Genomic DNA, 15,953 nt, shown 5'->3' with positions numbered 1-15,953 from the left:
CAAAGGAAATGTAAAGGCATTGTTTATAGTAAGAAAACAAAAAGGACCTCCCTACATCCCACAGTAAGGGAACAGATGACTCTTCCGGGGTAAGCACATGCAGCTCTTAGACACTGAGTAGAGAACAATGCAGCGACATGGGGAAGGAATCCTTATGGTGTGATGTCAAGTGGATGCCCAGAAGACTAAATACTTTCCATGTGATGGTGGTTGCAAACATTTTTCTTTTCCTTTCTTTCCTTTTTTAATGAGGCAAACACATGGGCAATATTTGGCCCAGAATAAGGAAAATATTTAAACAACCGAATTTTTCAAATGGTGGGATCTGTAAGTGAATTTTCCCTTTCTTCCAAAAATGTTGTTTGGGCAACCACAAGCACAGGAAGGAAAACAATGTTGCATTGTGTCTGTCAGCCCTTCAGGACTGCTCATCAAACTTCAAGTTCATAGATCTGGGGTGGTTTTTCTTTTTTGGCTATTATGGGTTTTTATTATTGAGGCTATTGTTTTGCTTGTTTTTGTTTAACAATTGCACAGGGGCTTTTGATGATAAATCCTGACCCTTGAGCCAGTCTGGCCCGGAATTACAATCCACATGTGGATCAGAAATAAGGGCTGAGCAGGGAAAGGTGGAACTAGCTCAGGAAACATGCGTCCTAGCTCTCCTCTGAGTAGACGCAATGCTGAACTACCCTCCTTTCACTTAATACCAAGCCAGCCCCTCAGCCTCCCAAGGAAAACTCACTAGGCCTGGCTTTTATGGCCTTGTGATTTATTTCACTGCTCACAGTTGTTTTATATGCTGAGAACATCCTAAATTATTCATGTATTACCCACATTAAACGTGTCCTTTAAAAGCTACCGGCATACCTCGGAGATATTACGGGTCAGTTCCAGACCACTGCAATCAAGTGAGGATCACGATAAAGCAAGTCATAGTATTTTTGCTGGGGGAAAGTCTTGCCTTTAACTTACAAGAAAAGCAACACCTGGGGGATGCAATAAAGTGATGCGCAAAGTGATACGCGATAAAACAAGGTACGCCTGGACTTCTGCGGAGGTTTTTGTCATCTTGTTGTGCGGGAGACCTTGCTCGCTGCGCCATTTGTTGTGCGGAACGGCCTGCGGGGTCTCTGGTCCCGCTCCCCACATAAGAACGCAGGATATGGTGAGGCCAAAAAGGAACACCCACGGAGCCATAGGTAGGGGAGTCATACCACTGTGGTCTCACTGGAGGCTGGGTTCACCGGACGTGCGAGCTGCTGTCCGCTTTTCTGCCAACCGACCGATGACTCTCCTCCACTCCCCTCAACTCTGTTCCTCTGCTCTCTTCCATAGCCGCAGCAGTTATATTAGTGGCCAATGGCTCACTGGTTACAGCTGACAGCCAATCAGCCACAGCCGACGGCCATCCACCACCCGAGCCAGCACCCCTCCACGTGAGGCCGAGAGCCTGTAAACTACTTTCTGGGGCTCTGTCCCCACACATCTACAGCTTCTCTCATGTTCCTGACCAGGGCGTGTGATATGGGCCTTTCCGAGGCTGGGGGGAGTGAATCTGCAGTGCTTTGATGTGGGACAAGAGACAGGGAAATAGGCACTCGACTAATAACGGGAGGGAAGACAATAGGGAAGATTTTGAACGACCACTGAGCCCCCGCAGAAGCATCAATGAGTCCTCTGATTCTTTGCTGCCCTCCCCCGCTCATTCTAAAATTTGGATTTTAAATGAATCCCTTCGGCAGGCACCCGATGGCTGTTCATGAGGGTTCAAATCTTCCTCCAAAACCTCAGGAACTAGAATTTTAGCCTCCCTGTGCTATCGACGTGGCAGCCGCTGTGTATTCACCAAAAGCTGGAAAACCTAAGTTGGTTTTGTGCTCACAACTATTCAGGGGCCATGTGACTTCTGAATGCTCTGTCAGGACGCTTGCCAGGATGATCCACATTGGGCTGGGAAAGGAGCAGATAGGAGTTAGAAGAAGGGCCCCTGCCTGGGAATTGAGTTTCTTAGGCTGATTGGTTGACCACGCCAGAAAGCCAAGTGCCACCTCTCAGCCCTGAAAGACAAACTGATAGAAAATGGTGTCGTCCACAGAGGGGTGCTGCTGCCTCCAGTTAACTCAGGTTTGAGTGACCATTACAGTGAGACACGCTGGACCACCCACTTGTCACTTGAGGAACAGAATACCAGGTTAGTAGAAATAAGCGTATTCAAAATGGTTACGTAGCTAGAGTAATATTAGTTCTGAGACTGAGCCTACTTTTTGAAACTCTTAATTTGGCATTCACTAATCATTAATACACTAATTTTCTGTGAAGGAGCGGAAGGAAAGATTTCTTTCTTGTAAGTCAACTTTGGTCAGTGTTAGCCGTGAACTCAGCTTCTAACTCCTCGCACCTGCTAATGAAAAAGGCCACACACCTCCCTTCTCGTCTCCTGCTTTAAGGTGAAGTCACTTCTCTGCTTAAAACCTTCTGGTGGCTTCCATCACCCTTAGATTAAAATCCATGCCATTGCCTGCCTCTCCCCTCTCAGGTGATACTATCCTTCCCTTCCCTGCCCTCCAGCCACACTGGTCTTTCTGTAGCTCAAAATGTACCAACCCACCCCTGCCTTAGGACTTGGCACTTCTGGCTTCCTCGGCCCACAGCACATTCCCAACCTTTGGCTGCTTCTCTGGATTTTACTCAGAAATCACCGCCACAGCAAGGCCTCCCCTGAGTCCCCTGTTCCACCCTGTTTATTTTCACTATAGCTTTCATCACTATCATCGATTATTGTTTATGTCTCCCTAAAACAAAAATGGAGAAGGATTTCGTCTGCCTTGTCTCTAGTACCCAGAGCAGTGCCTGGGACACAGTAAGTCCTCAAAAAAATCTGTGCAGTGAAATGAATGCATGTTTTATTTGTAAAAATGACACCAATGACGCCATCACTAAGAGATGTGCTACGAGTTGACTTGCAGCCTGGGGGGATGGGCTGTACTGATCTGTCACCCTCTTTCTCCTCAGGGCTCTGGATAAGCAATGGTCCTTGTCTGCCAAGAGTCCAGGCCAGGGTTGGGGCACAGTATGAAAAAAAAGGGACCGAAAAATCAGAGCTGACTCATATGGAGATTAAACCCAAGACACTTCCATCTAACCTTCTAACAGGCCACAGTGAAGGACTCAGGGATGCATTTTTGACACTGTTGTTTCTTTAAATTCTTCATTACCCACCAAAGCCTGATGACCTTGTAGGTGCTTTTCTCACACGTGAAAACAAAATAAATGGAAAGATAACAAAGTGAAGCTAGCTGCGTACAGAGTAGCCTTCACTTTTGCTGGGAGAGACATATAAGGGGTTCAGCGTACCTGTCATGAGGAAAAGAAGGCCAGCCACGTGCTGGGTCAGGCTTTCCTCCCAGAAGAAACTGACCGTGGCCACAATGCAGCCACACAGCAGGACGGCTACGGCCATGCCCAGGAAGCCAGCGGTGATTCTTCTTAAATCTAATCTCAAAACACAAACAGACATGCCACATAATGAGCAGAAGAAGGAAAGGTAGTGACAATTGGAGAATGAAGAGCTTTGTACGAATGTATGTTACGAAAATCATTAAGGTACATGGACAGGCTTGGGGCCTACAGAACAGAGGTGATTTAGGACATCCTCTTCCCAGGTATTTCATAAGAGGAACGAGGGGGTTAACTAATGGAGGGCTCAGAGTCTACCCTCTCTGAGTTCATGGAAAAGTCCATACCAGTAGAGAACCAACCAGAGGACAATGCCAAGGTCAACTTGGGTAATGGATAGCAAGTTGCTTAGTAAACGGACAGCGAGGTGGCTTTAGCAAGTATCTTCATTATCCTTAAAAGAACAATAGAAAGGTAGGTTACCACCACAGCAATGGCTATAATTAATCTGACTTGGGAGAAAGAGCCTAACGGTGAGCTATGGTGAAATATGGTTTTACCTGAGCACCATCGATGCCAATTATTTTCTTTTTCATTCATATCTACTCCTGCCTATTTTCAAAAAGGATTTGGCAAAATGAAGGCAATCGAAATAGGGCCCAAAGTGCACACATGAGACATCTGTTCATAACCGCCCTCTCCCTTTAAACATAGGCCCCCAAACCCAAGCACCCCTTTACCCAGGTTAAGGAGGCACTGTTTCCATGGGTCAAGTGTCCATCACTGTCAGGTCTGATCTATCACAGAAACACAATTGTGACGACTGGGCCAGGAACACAGCCCCTCCCCCACCTTCTAGGCCAAACCCAGCGATGGACTGACCCCACATACCCGGACACACTTCCACTCTGATTGCTACCCTAAAGCAGCACTCTGATTGCCCCACTACTTTTAGTCTTCTTCCTTCCTTTTTTACTCTGAACAAAACCAACTTCAAAAAACATGTTAGCTAAATTTCTATAATCCTTCTTAAAGCAGTAGATCTCAAACATAGGTCTGCAGCCCCTGGGGCCAGCATACACATCCAGCCAAAATGAGGGGCATGCCCCACTGTTTGAAGTGTGGGCTGCTCCACTAAGGTGGAAGGACCCAGGCAACCTCCACAGCGTTATGCGTTCATGGGTCTCCTTGCCATCTCAGGGGTGCTGCATAGAGGATGGATTTATGGTAGCTTCCGCTCTTGGACCTAGTCACACGTGGACCATCCCTTTCTTTTAAGGAAATTTGTCACTTCCAACTCAGAGCATCTAAATTAAAGCAGGGCTGCCTAGAAGAGCAAGTGTAGACACCACAAAGCAAGGGGCCAGGAGCAGTGATAATTTAAAGGGGCTGAATTTCATGTTAAGGGTATAAGAAGTTTTGAGACCTCCCCTCTGAGCAGGAGAAATGTAATAATAATTCCGCTACTATTATCTCACAACCTCCTAAATTCCCTGTGGCTCAAGTTGTATTTTCTATGACCATGAAAAGGCATAAGCTTCAGGTATAATCCACACGGGATTCGCAATTGTACCAGACAGGTTAAGCTTCTCTGGTAAACATGGTACAGATCAGCAAGTGTGACTTTCTAAGAGCCACGCATAAGACTGCTAACAGCGTATTTTCATGAGAACCTCAAAAAGGATTAAAAGGAAAATGCTCAAATACTGTCTTGCTGGGCAATAACATGGTACAAACTCTTAGAGTAAAGGAATGAGGTTCTTTTTCAGGATCCTGGGGTGATCTTTTCTGACCTGTCTAAAACCTGAGACTGTGGCTTTCCAGACAGATGATTACAGCAAAGAATTCCAAACACGCTCACAAAAATTAAGACACAAGACGGCTTAGATAAGACTCAGATCTGCTGAGAAATGAGAGTTAACATCAGCCAGCAAGAAAGAATTTTCAGGAAGTCCTACTATTAAGACATAAACCACATTTTAGCCAATGACTTTCCCAGTCCTAAATTTCTCGATCATAATATTTACAATATTAGACCACTGCAATAAAGCTTCCATTTATGCATCTGAGATTCAAAACAGAGCCTTTTGATCAGCAGAGTTTTACTTTGAAAATGAGACCCTCCAGGGTTTTCTGCAGTGGCTTTAGTCAGCAAACAAGGAAGTCTTTGCCACTTATTTCATCGGAAAAGGACAATGTCAACCTCTGATTAGGGTAAACAACAGAAAAGAATTCAGTCTATGTTTTGCTTTCCTATCTATCACCAGGCAGCATGAATCAACAGTTTATAGGTAAATATCAGCCCTCTTAAGCCTCACAATGATCCTTTCTGGAGTTTTCCATTTTCCTGACAGTGAAAAAGGGTCGCATCCACTGTTGAGATGCAGAAGTAACAGACACCCCCTGAGACAATCACGACATACACTCATACAAATATTTTAGCAGAAATACCAACGTCTGAGATAAACACAGTAATCAAAATGAATATTGTATAAACACCACAAAAATAAGAGTACTAAGGTATAATCTCCTTGGTTTACTAAGATAAGTGACAGAGCAGGTCCTTACACCTGATGACTTGATAAAGAAAAGACTTGTGTACAGAAGCCACCAGGGCAGACACACACACACACACACACTGCACTGTCTCAACAAAGCCTCAGTGCCTGATTTTCACACATTTGATGTGTAAACAAGTTGTGACAACAACATAGTGAAATGACTCCCTGAGTCTCTCTCCAAGTCAAATTGGGCCCAGAGGCCCACATATGATCAGCCCAATATTTTTCAGTCCAAATCTGAGAGGCCTGGCGGGAAATATTTTTGTTCAGAAAGACACCATTTCCCCTCTGACCCTTAACCAGAAATACTCACGGAGCAGGTGCCATTCATCTTGCTGTATTGTCTTGGTTAAATTGAAAGGAATGTTTCGTAAGCGGATTGGCTGAGAAAAGTGGTACTTGATAGCTGTGCATCGCTGCGCAATACCTTGAAGGAAATAAGAAATGTGATTTACTAGGCTGTGCATTTCTAATAGAATTCTGGAGACCTAAGGCAAAACAATGTATTCTAAACTGGGTGGACTGGGGGAGGGGATAGGAATTTCCTGATTATTCTCACTAATAGAGGCAAGTCAGAGCAGTGAAAATCTAAAACATAAAAAAAAATTGGGGGGGCAGCCGGGTGGCTCAGTTGATTAGAGCACAAGCTCTCAACAAGATTAACCGAAAATGGCAACTGGACTTGGAGCTGAGCTGCACCCTCCACAACTAGATTGAAGCCCTTGAAAAACACATTGTTCTCTAATAAAAAAAAATAATAAAATAAAAAAATTTTAACCCTGCTTCATTTTTGAATGTATTAAATTTGATAAGTATCTAAACTCCCCTAATTGAGTTACAACACTGAGTTTGTATTAACTAAACACAAAACTCCTCAAGGACAAATGGCCTAAAAGTATACAGATGGTTGGGAGAAATCAACTTGAAATATTAAGTTAACACATATAAATTACATGTGTCTGAATCTGATCCAATCTCTAACTCTCAAATGGGTTGCATCAAAAAGTTTATTAGGAACTGTGTTATCTGAAAACCAGAAGCCATCTTTTTTGGTAAAGACAATCTTCCACATGGTGGTTTAGGTGGTGATTAGGTCTCCAGAAAACCTGCAAGAGCCTATTTTACCCCAGGCCAGCTAATGTAATTCCTTAATACAAATTTCACTGACCTGAATTCTGGGCCCTGAGAGAAAGGATAATATTGAAAAATGTCCTCCCTTTCCTGGTTGCACATCATCCCAACGCACAATATTTTGAAATGGGCAAATGTACCCATCGCTTTGTCTAGTACTTTCTCCTACCCTCCCTCCCAACCCATACTGCAATCTGATTAGATTAATTTAAAAGCGATGTGGATGAATGTTAATCCTTTAATCCTGGCAGCTGTTTAAAAAATATTTTCATAAATGAAAATAAATCTCTAATTGGTGGAATTTGAGTAAGTATAATACTTAATGCTGGAGATGGGGTGTGGACGGGAGAAATTGTTCTCCTATATTCAGAGGGTCTGGCCCTAGAACAACTGCTGTGCTAGGGAAATATGTGGTCCCCTTTATATCATTGCAAATATTCTTAGGCACATCTCCCCCTCTGCCCCTTGCTGGGAACAGGCATGATCCCAGTGGGCAGGGAGAGAAGCAGAAAGGAGGTGAGCAGGCGGCCCAGTGCTCTCCCACTTCCCCAGGGGAGTCCTGCATGTGCCAAGTATGAGGTAAGCAGTGCACACATCACCAAGTTTCCTTTCCCACTAGGCTCCCACTAGGCACCACTCAGAAGATCCCTGAAATGAGAAGAGAAAGGAGGCGGGGGGAATGACAAGGCCTGGCCTTGACAGTAACAAGCAGTCCTCAAAGATCCCAAGGACTGGGAGTCTGGTGGTGAGCCCAGAACTCCTCAGCGGAGTTTGCAAGAAAATGTGCTACAATCCCGGTTCTACTCCCGAGGAAGATAAGTAGAGACTTCAGGCAGAATTAGAGGAGAAAGTGGGAGTGAAGGACAGGTCAGCAGCAGTGTCAGAGGCCTGCCATTTGCTGTGGGTTTTTTTTCGTTGTTCTTAATACTTGTTCCACTGTCATAGTTGAAAATCTAATAGATTCAAAGAGGAAAGATTTGGCTTCCTATAGCATACACGTAAAACTGACACAATGAAACTTGACAAAAATCACACAGGAGAAGACCTGTAGTCGCTTGATGGCTTGCCACAGTCAAGTTAGGTCCTCTTAATAAAAAGACAAGTAAGTATACATATATACTCAGATGGTGGTAAAGACAGAAGTTCCATGCAATGTTATGTTAAAGAGTGATACTGTGAAAATCCACAAGGAGGCATTAGATTCAAGTTTTTTTCAAAGTCATGCATGCAAACTTTGAAATTAACTGGCTCTCTGGGTTTAGAGAGCAATGAATCTGGCTCTCTGAAAAGGAACACAAAAAGCATGATCTCATAGCACCAGATGGCATCACACAATGGGGGGAGGAAACATGCAGAGGGTTGAAAAGAACAAGTTGTGGTCTATATTTAGTGATTAATGAGCTTCTTAAAGAGCCAAGTAGAGCCACTTTAATGATGATATAAACCATAGAATAAGATCTATTAATATGCTGCACAGGGGTTAGGAATGGGGTTTATGGCCTGGTGAATTTCTGTTGTTTCTGATGCTTAAAGAGATGAATCAAATTCCAAGCTAAGTCATAGAAATCCATACTCTAGGTTAAATGAGGGAGAAATGTGAGAAACAGCAGAACATGCTGTAAAAAGTCATTAGTACCAAACAAGATGAAGCAGTATATGTGGTAGCTAAAGGCCTTGCAGTCAGACAGACTTGGATTTGAATCCCAGCTGTGTGACTTTTGACAAGTTACTTAATCTCTCGGAGCCTCGGTTCCCTCATCTGAAACAGAGGGGGAATAATGGCAGATACTTTATGGGATTATTATGAGGAACGAAAGAGGTAACTCAATTCAAAGACTTAGCATTAGATGTAGTCCACTCTAAGCACTTTGATAAATGTCAACATTTAATGATGAGTTATCTCTTAGCAGCTGCTCACGTTCACCATACAGAACCATTGCCACACACTGGGAGTCTGTACCCTAAACAGGCATCATGGATGAACCCAGACAGACACATGAAACAGCTGCCTGAACAATGGCCCAACCAATGGCTCTCATGTTTCCTCTCCATTCTCACCACCTCAGTACAAGACGCCCATCACTTTACTCCTGAAGAGTTGGCCTACTGGCCTCCTTGCCACCATTCTCTCCACTCTCCAACCCACCCTGCATGCCTCTATTAGATAAATCTGCTGTGTGAAGATTTGGGGCCTCTGGAGCCTCAGTTGCCCATCTGTAACGTGGAATATGAAAACCTCTAAGATTTTTGTTATGTCCACCTACCTTCTACAGTATCATTAACTTACGATGTGTCTTTAGACTGATTACTTTCAGTGGAAATAGTTTTACTTGCCATAATGTAAACCTGTATTTATTTTAGACTTACGCATTTATTTAAAAATAAAGTGCCACATAGTAAGTGCTACATAGTGGTTTATTAAATAGCTTGAATGCTGTGCCAGGGTGTCAACTTCCACACTTAGGCAAACAGAAGATGAGACCATCTGAGGGACCACTCTGAGGTGGCCCCTTAGAGCAATGAGCCTGGGTTTTCATCGTCCGGTTCTGCCTTGCCCTTGTCCAAAAACATACCACCAGCTTCCCCCTGAATCAAACCTAAGGTCTAAGTCCCTATTATCTATTGCTTCCCCTCACCTCAATTTCACTTACCTGTGACCGGTTCCCAGGATCCCCCACAGGCCTCCCAGACATGTGCCCTGGCCATGTGGTGCCCATTTCTTCCTCTGCCTACAGCTCTCACCTTGGAACAATCCAAAACCTACTACACCCTTCAGGCCTACTGCCTTCATTCAAAAGACCTTCCCCAAACACAGTAGCCCACGTAGCTGATGCCCTTCTCTGGCTTCATTTTGATATTAGAGGAAGAGCCATACCATCTGGCTCTTGCTTACTCAGTCTTTGTCATTTCCTAATAGATCAGAAAGTCTGCCTCCCTCTGAACTTCCCAAGTTCCTTAAAAGTTGAGGCTGTGACTTCTTCCTGGGTCTGTGACGGTTAAGACGTACGTCAACAGCAGTTGCTGACAACAGCAATACAACTGAGGCTTCAGGTTCTCTTAGAGATGAAAGGGTCGGTGAAAAACAGTCTTCATTGTTTCCTGAAACATTTCAAAGGCAACTTGGAATTCTATAACGGGCCTGTGGGCAGCAAAGAACTCTTTTCCCACCTGCTCTGCCTGTACAGAGCCCAGTTTAAAAGGAAATATCAATCATGGGGTCACAGGGCAGGGTAGCTGCCATGTTCTTGTCAGAGAGATGTAATTTCAGAGGAAATCAGGTGCTAAGCTGACATAAAATAAAATAAAATGTTTTACTCACTACCTCCTTTCATGGATATGAACAGCCCTCACTTAGATAAATAAATCAAATTCAGTAAGTTTAGAGGCTTAATGCTAACTTTTAAGCCTCCAATGACCAAAACAAGGCCTGAAAGTGAAGCCCCTGAGGGTAAACCCATCACCACATCTCCAGAATGGAAAGGAAAGAGGCACAAAATTAGTAAATCTAGACAGGCACTGTCCAGTAAAAACATAGTGCAGGTGATATACATAATTTAAAATTTTCTGATGGTCACACTAAAAAACCAGGTGAGATTAAGTTTCATATATTTTCATTTACCACGCAACATTTTGAAAATTACTGAGATTTTCTTATATACTTTTTTTCATCCTAAGTCTTTGAAATCAAGTGTGTGTTTTCCACTTACAGTGCATCTCCTGTTGAATAAGTCTCCTTTCAAGTTCTCAAGAGTCTTGTGGCTGGTGGTGGTTGTACTAAAAAGATGAGATTTCCAGATGAAGGTAAGACTCCAATTAAAGCAAAAGCAACTGAAAGCAAGAATGTGTGATGTAGGAAGTGCCTGAAAGGTGTGAAAGTTATTCCTTGTCTAGCTCTTCTCTCCACAATATACTCTCTTGTCTGCTTTAATTGTTTCTTGTTTCTAATGCAGAATCAACTTCTTAGGAGTACGAAGCATTAGGACCTGCATTCACTCTAGATTCTCTTTGGAGCAACAGTCTGGATTTGCACTCTGGCTTCACCACTCACTAGCTGCGAGCCCTTGGCAAGTGACTTAACCTCTCTGAGTAAACATCATCACAGGAAGATGGGTTTTTTTAAGTGGCAGTGGAAAAACCAGAAATAACAGTGTTCAAACAGGCATGATCTTACGCAAAAGTGGAAATTGTCATTGGTTTAGGATCGTGGATAACCACTGGTTTCCTGGATTTAGTTTTAAATTTTCTTTAATGTGGTGATTATTCTGTATCTACAGTAAAAAGTAATACAACATTTACAACTTTACAGCCAGAGATTCTCAGCTTCGTAGAATCATCATGGCACCCGGTAGGTGCCTTACCTGATGGGATGGATATTTTTGATCGGAGGCTAAAGAGAGAATGTGATTTTGTGTGGCTTGGGGGGATTTCAGTCCACCTGAGGGCTCTCGGCTTCTGTCTCCCTCCCCATTCTCTTTTTCTCCTCCCCTTTACCCTCCCTCTCTTGCAGGAGATGGGAGGACAGTGTGGAAACAATTCGTATTCTTTTTTCTCCATCTCAGAGTTGCCAATGTGGGAAAGGGGATAGAACTATGCCATTGGAGTATACCGTTCTTTCTGTGGAAAGCAGACACAGGCAAGAACCAATGCCCCATCCCAAACCTTGTTCCCTGAACCCTGACTCATGTGAAACCGAATACAGCCGTCTACTCAGTGGACGCTGGACCACAACACACTGTGGTATTTCCTTCCCACAGAGGATACCAAGTTACAGGGATGAGCTGACAGTCGCTGCTGGTCATTCTTGCTCTAGTCACAACATGCTGACCTAAGAGAGATCAATACAGTCTGAACAAAAGCTGTCTTAATCATACATGGGTCTCCAGGTGTTGTTAATACACACCCAGAGTGAAAATCTCCTGGATTCAGGAAGGCATCCAAACAGTCCGTTTGGGAAGTAAATCTAAGCTTTCTTCCCTCTCCAGTATGACTTTTCAATTAGTGTGAATATATATATATATATATATATATATATATATATATAATCAAATGGTGAAGCCTGTGTACTCTCAAATACTGGGAAAAACTTAGGAATATGGGGGATTTTTGTGCATTTAATACATGTGTGTGTATAAGAAGGGTGTAAACTAGAATATTGGCTTTGGAACCAGCTGTGTGACTTACAGCAATAAACTCAACCACTCTGATATCGTAAAATAGAGGTAATACAAGTTCATAGAGTTGTCATGAGGATTGAACAATATACAGTTGACCTTAGTACAAGGCATGGGGGGGGCGGGGGTTAGGGTGCTGACGCCCTCCCAGTTGAAAATCCTCATTAACTTTTGACTCTGCAGTGGGCGCTTGGCATCCCCAATTTGACAAACCGTGGATCCCAAATGAAAACAGCACTTTTGATCTGCAGTTGGGAAACCACGGTTGGGAATGTGGAAAAACTGTTTTCTATCCATGGTTGGTAGAATCTGCAGATGTGAAACCTGCGAATAGCAGGGCCAATAGTATTTAATGGGGGGAAAATCCGCATATAAGTGGACCCATTCAGTTCAAATCCGTGTTGTTCAAGGGTCAAATGTACCTGTAATTTCACCTTCATCTCCAGCATTTGGGAGAAAGTAAGTTGCCAACTCTCAGTCACTACTCTTTTGCCATCAAAAGTCAATCGTTTATTTTTTCTTTCACTCATTCATTTATTCGTTTGTTCCATAAACATTTATTTAGTAAGTGCCTTTCAGATGAAGGACCTACTTTCCGAATCTAGAATATGGTACCACAAAAGTCAAAAATGAACAAAGTGAAACTAAACTGTAATTCTGAACTGGGGAGAGAGGAAATGAGGAAGGGATGAAGGGAGGGAAGAAAGGAGGGGGGGAGGGAAGGAGGGAGAGAGACAGAGAGACAGAGAGAGAAAGATGTCTCCCACCTGTCACATGATGACCTATAAACACTGGTGACCTTAGCAATTTCCCAAATACTCAAGAAAGAGCAACTTACTGGGAAAAGTCTGCCATTTTAGAATGGGTTGGCAGTGTTCCAGGCAAATTATACTTAAAAACAATGCACTCTTGGTCACTTCCAGGTGTCTTTACAGAATCCTTCTAATTGAATTACACGTTCAGAAGTTTGTTTCCTTTATGAAAATGATCCCTGGATCAAGCTGAATTGACTAATTACTACTGCATACAGAGATTAGGAAGGCAATATTTGGTAGAGGTAATTTATTAAAATATAAGCAAGGGCAATAGCTCTGCTCAGACTGTGAAAAAAATTTAAACATATTTGCTACTGTGAACAATGCTCTCATGTCCCCTTCACCAGATGGGCTACTGGATTTATGAGGGGATGTGTCACAGACACATATCAAGATAAATGGAAAGCAGGCGCCCCTTTGAAGCAGCCTGCAGGATCTAAAGGCAGAGCCTGTTCTGTGGCTCCCTCCCCAACTGATAGAGTTGTACTCCTGGGCTTTGCTAGGCTATGGAAAGCAATTTCAAAAAACAAGCTCAACTGATTTTAAGCAATATTTTCTACTTTTTCTAAGTCATGATCAAGGCTAAGCAGTCATCAAGCAAAAGTGACAAATCTGACCTTCATTTTCTTTAACTTCTTCAGTCCATCCTCTCATGGTTAGGTGGCCTGGTAGGTACCAGAGACAAGAAGTGAACTCTCCAGATTGAATGGATGACCAAGGGTTCACTCCAACAAGGGCAGAAGGTGGCACTCACCACCTTCCAATGGCAGAACCTTATGACGGGAAGAAGCCAAATCCCAAAGCCACTTGCAGCAGCCACAAAAGACGACACGGTGGGGCCCTCTGTCTTTGGCAGCCTTTGTCACGATTTCCCATCTGTTCTGCTTCCTCCAACAGCTCCACAGACATCACTAAATCATGACATAAATCTGCAGCAGATAAGCACACTTTTGAGACTACCAGGATTGTGCTAGTGTGGTTATAGGAAAAGGATAAGCATGCTCTTATTTATTACATAGCCTCTTCTGCCGTTTTCAGACTGCCTTCTCCCACATCTCTGTCGGTTGCAGAAGCCAGACATCCTTCCCTTTTCACAAACAAGGAGAACAAGGCACAGACCACGTAAGTGGCCTGCCTACGGCCACATTATGAAATAGTGATGATAATTGACTGAGGGCATACCCCACGCCAGGCTATTACATGAGAGCTTGACTCACATTTCCCCCATGAGACAGGTTCTATGATTACCTCTGTTTTACAGTGGAGGAAACTGAGGCTCAGAGAAGTTAAATAATCTGACTGAAGTCTCACAGATAACAAGTGACAGAGCTGGCACTGAGTTTGCTTCTGCCTCCAAAACCAGTTCTTAGATATACTAACAGACCTTGTCAGATGAGGGTCACTATGATTATGTCTGATCATGTCTAATTAGTCCCCTTACATGGACAAGGAGAAAGCAGGCAGGGATGGATTGACATGTGGCATTGCTTTGATCATAATATTAATCTGCGTATTTCCACCCCTTTTGCTCTCACACTCCCTCCATCCACAAAGAGCAGACACAAGGCTCCAGGAAAGCACTGTCCAAAGCTCTGTGGGCAGATTTCTTTCCCTGTTTGCTGAGCAGGTGTTCAGATGCCTACACCCGACTGGGGCAGAGGAAAACCCAAAGGGGCAGAGGAATGGCTGGGGAGAAAGAGGAAAGCACTGGAAGGATGGCAGGGGGCAAAGAGTCCACCTCTCTGTAACCTCAGAGCCCTAGACACAGATGAGTCCCAGATTGAAGGTTGGGGCAGACTGGGAGTATGATTAACACCTAAAGTGAGGAAAGTAAAACCTCACCCTTGACCAAGTGGAACTGCCCTGTCCTGATGGGAATCTCTCTATGTGTGGGGAAAGAGCCCCCCCACTCCAACTGCACACTCTAAGCTTAAGTCCCCATTCTTCCTCCTATCAGAACTCACATAATTCAGTCAAAACAACCATCAGGTGCTTGCACTTGACATATAAATGTACTTCTGGTCCAGCTCCAATGACAGTGTGAAGGGGAGCTGTAATTCTTTGTTTAACACCTGTGCTTATCACATCTCGCCTTAACAAGTCTTTGTCAGAGGACAAAGAGAGGACAAGATGTGTATAGTTCAGAGCTGTACCATACTACCGTCCTCATTGCATCTTGTCACAAACACACACACACACATACACACACCACCACCACCACCACCACCACCACCACCACCACGACCACCACCAACAACAACAATGACACATTTCAGCCCACATCTCATCATAACATGCCCACAAAATGTTTCCAGCCCTAATTTTACATCAAGCTCTATGAAGGACATATACAACCGGGCAGAAAAAAGAAAAAGTGCCAATAAGCAGTTTTACTAAGCATCACTTCAATCAGCTATTTGGGGATATAGCAGTAAGAAGGGGAGGGAGAGCAGAGTTTCACAGAATCACAAAAATTAAAGGTTAACACCCAGCCCCCATTCACCCTGTGGGTCAGTGGCCCTGCCCGGCTGCCCTCCATCCCGCCCACAGGCCTGGGCTCAGGGAGGCCGCTCCCTTCTGCCACCCGCTCAGCCCAGCACAGCACATTAGCATTCTTATCAGTCCCCTCAACCCAAGGGGAAAAACTGTCAGCTGCCTCGTACTTCAGCATCACCCTCGGCACCAGAAGCCTGAGCCTGTGCATAATTGACAAGGAATATGTTGATAAGGAATGGGACTGTTCCAAGTTTCTGAAGGATAACTAGGTAATTAAAAGAAAAATCTAATTTAAGAAACTTCTGAAGAAATTCTTTTAAACTCTCTGGCAACATCCTTTATGGATTATTCTCTTACCAGTGATTTCTGTGTTGCCTTCG

General features: G+C 43.8%; 1 protein-coding gene and 1 long non-coding RNA gene across 2 annotated transcripts in view; both read right to left on the bottom strand.

The window, feature by feature from the left end:
• TMEM178A (transmembrane protein 178A) overlaps positions 1 to 15,953 on the bottom strand; it is a 44,152-nt gene that overhangs the window by 7,470 nt on the left and 20,729 nt on the right. Inside the window, exons 2-3 of the mRNA XM_019742645.2 lie at positions 6,274 to 6,387; positions 3,358 to 3,495 (exon numbers count right to left, since the gene is read on the bottom strand). Coding sequence (XP_019598204.1) covers positions 3,358 to 3,495; positions 6,274 to 6,387 — 252 coding nt within the window. The remainder of the gene's footprint in view (positions 1 to 3,357; positions 3,496 to 6,273; positions 6,388 to 15,953) is intronic.
• LOC141571526 (uncharacterized) lies at positions 6,395 to 14,698 on the bottom strand. The gene is made up of 3 exons (XR_012496305.1): positions 13,695 to 14,698; positions 10,799 to 10,865; positions 6,395 to 10,190 (listed from the first exon to the last, which is right to left on the bottom strand). It is a non-coding gene; the product is annotated as an uncharacterized LOC141571526 (long non-coding RNA).

The sequence above is a fragment of the Rhinolophus sinicus genome, linkage group LG05, assembly GCF_036562045.2.
Source record: "Rhinolophus sinicus isolate RSC01 linkage group LG05, ASM3656204v1, whole genome shotgun sequence".
In the NCBI taxonomy this organism is placed as follows: domain Eukaryota; kingdom Metazoa; phylum Chordata; class Mammalia; order Chiroptera; family Rhinolophidae; genus Rhinolophus; species Rhinolophus sinicus.
The sequence above is the reverse complement of the archived record's forward strand: the minus strand, read 5'-3'. Positions and strand labels throughout refer to the sequence as shown.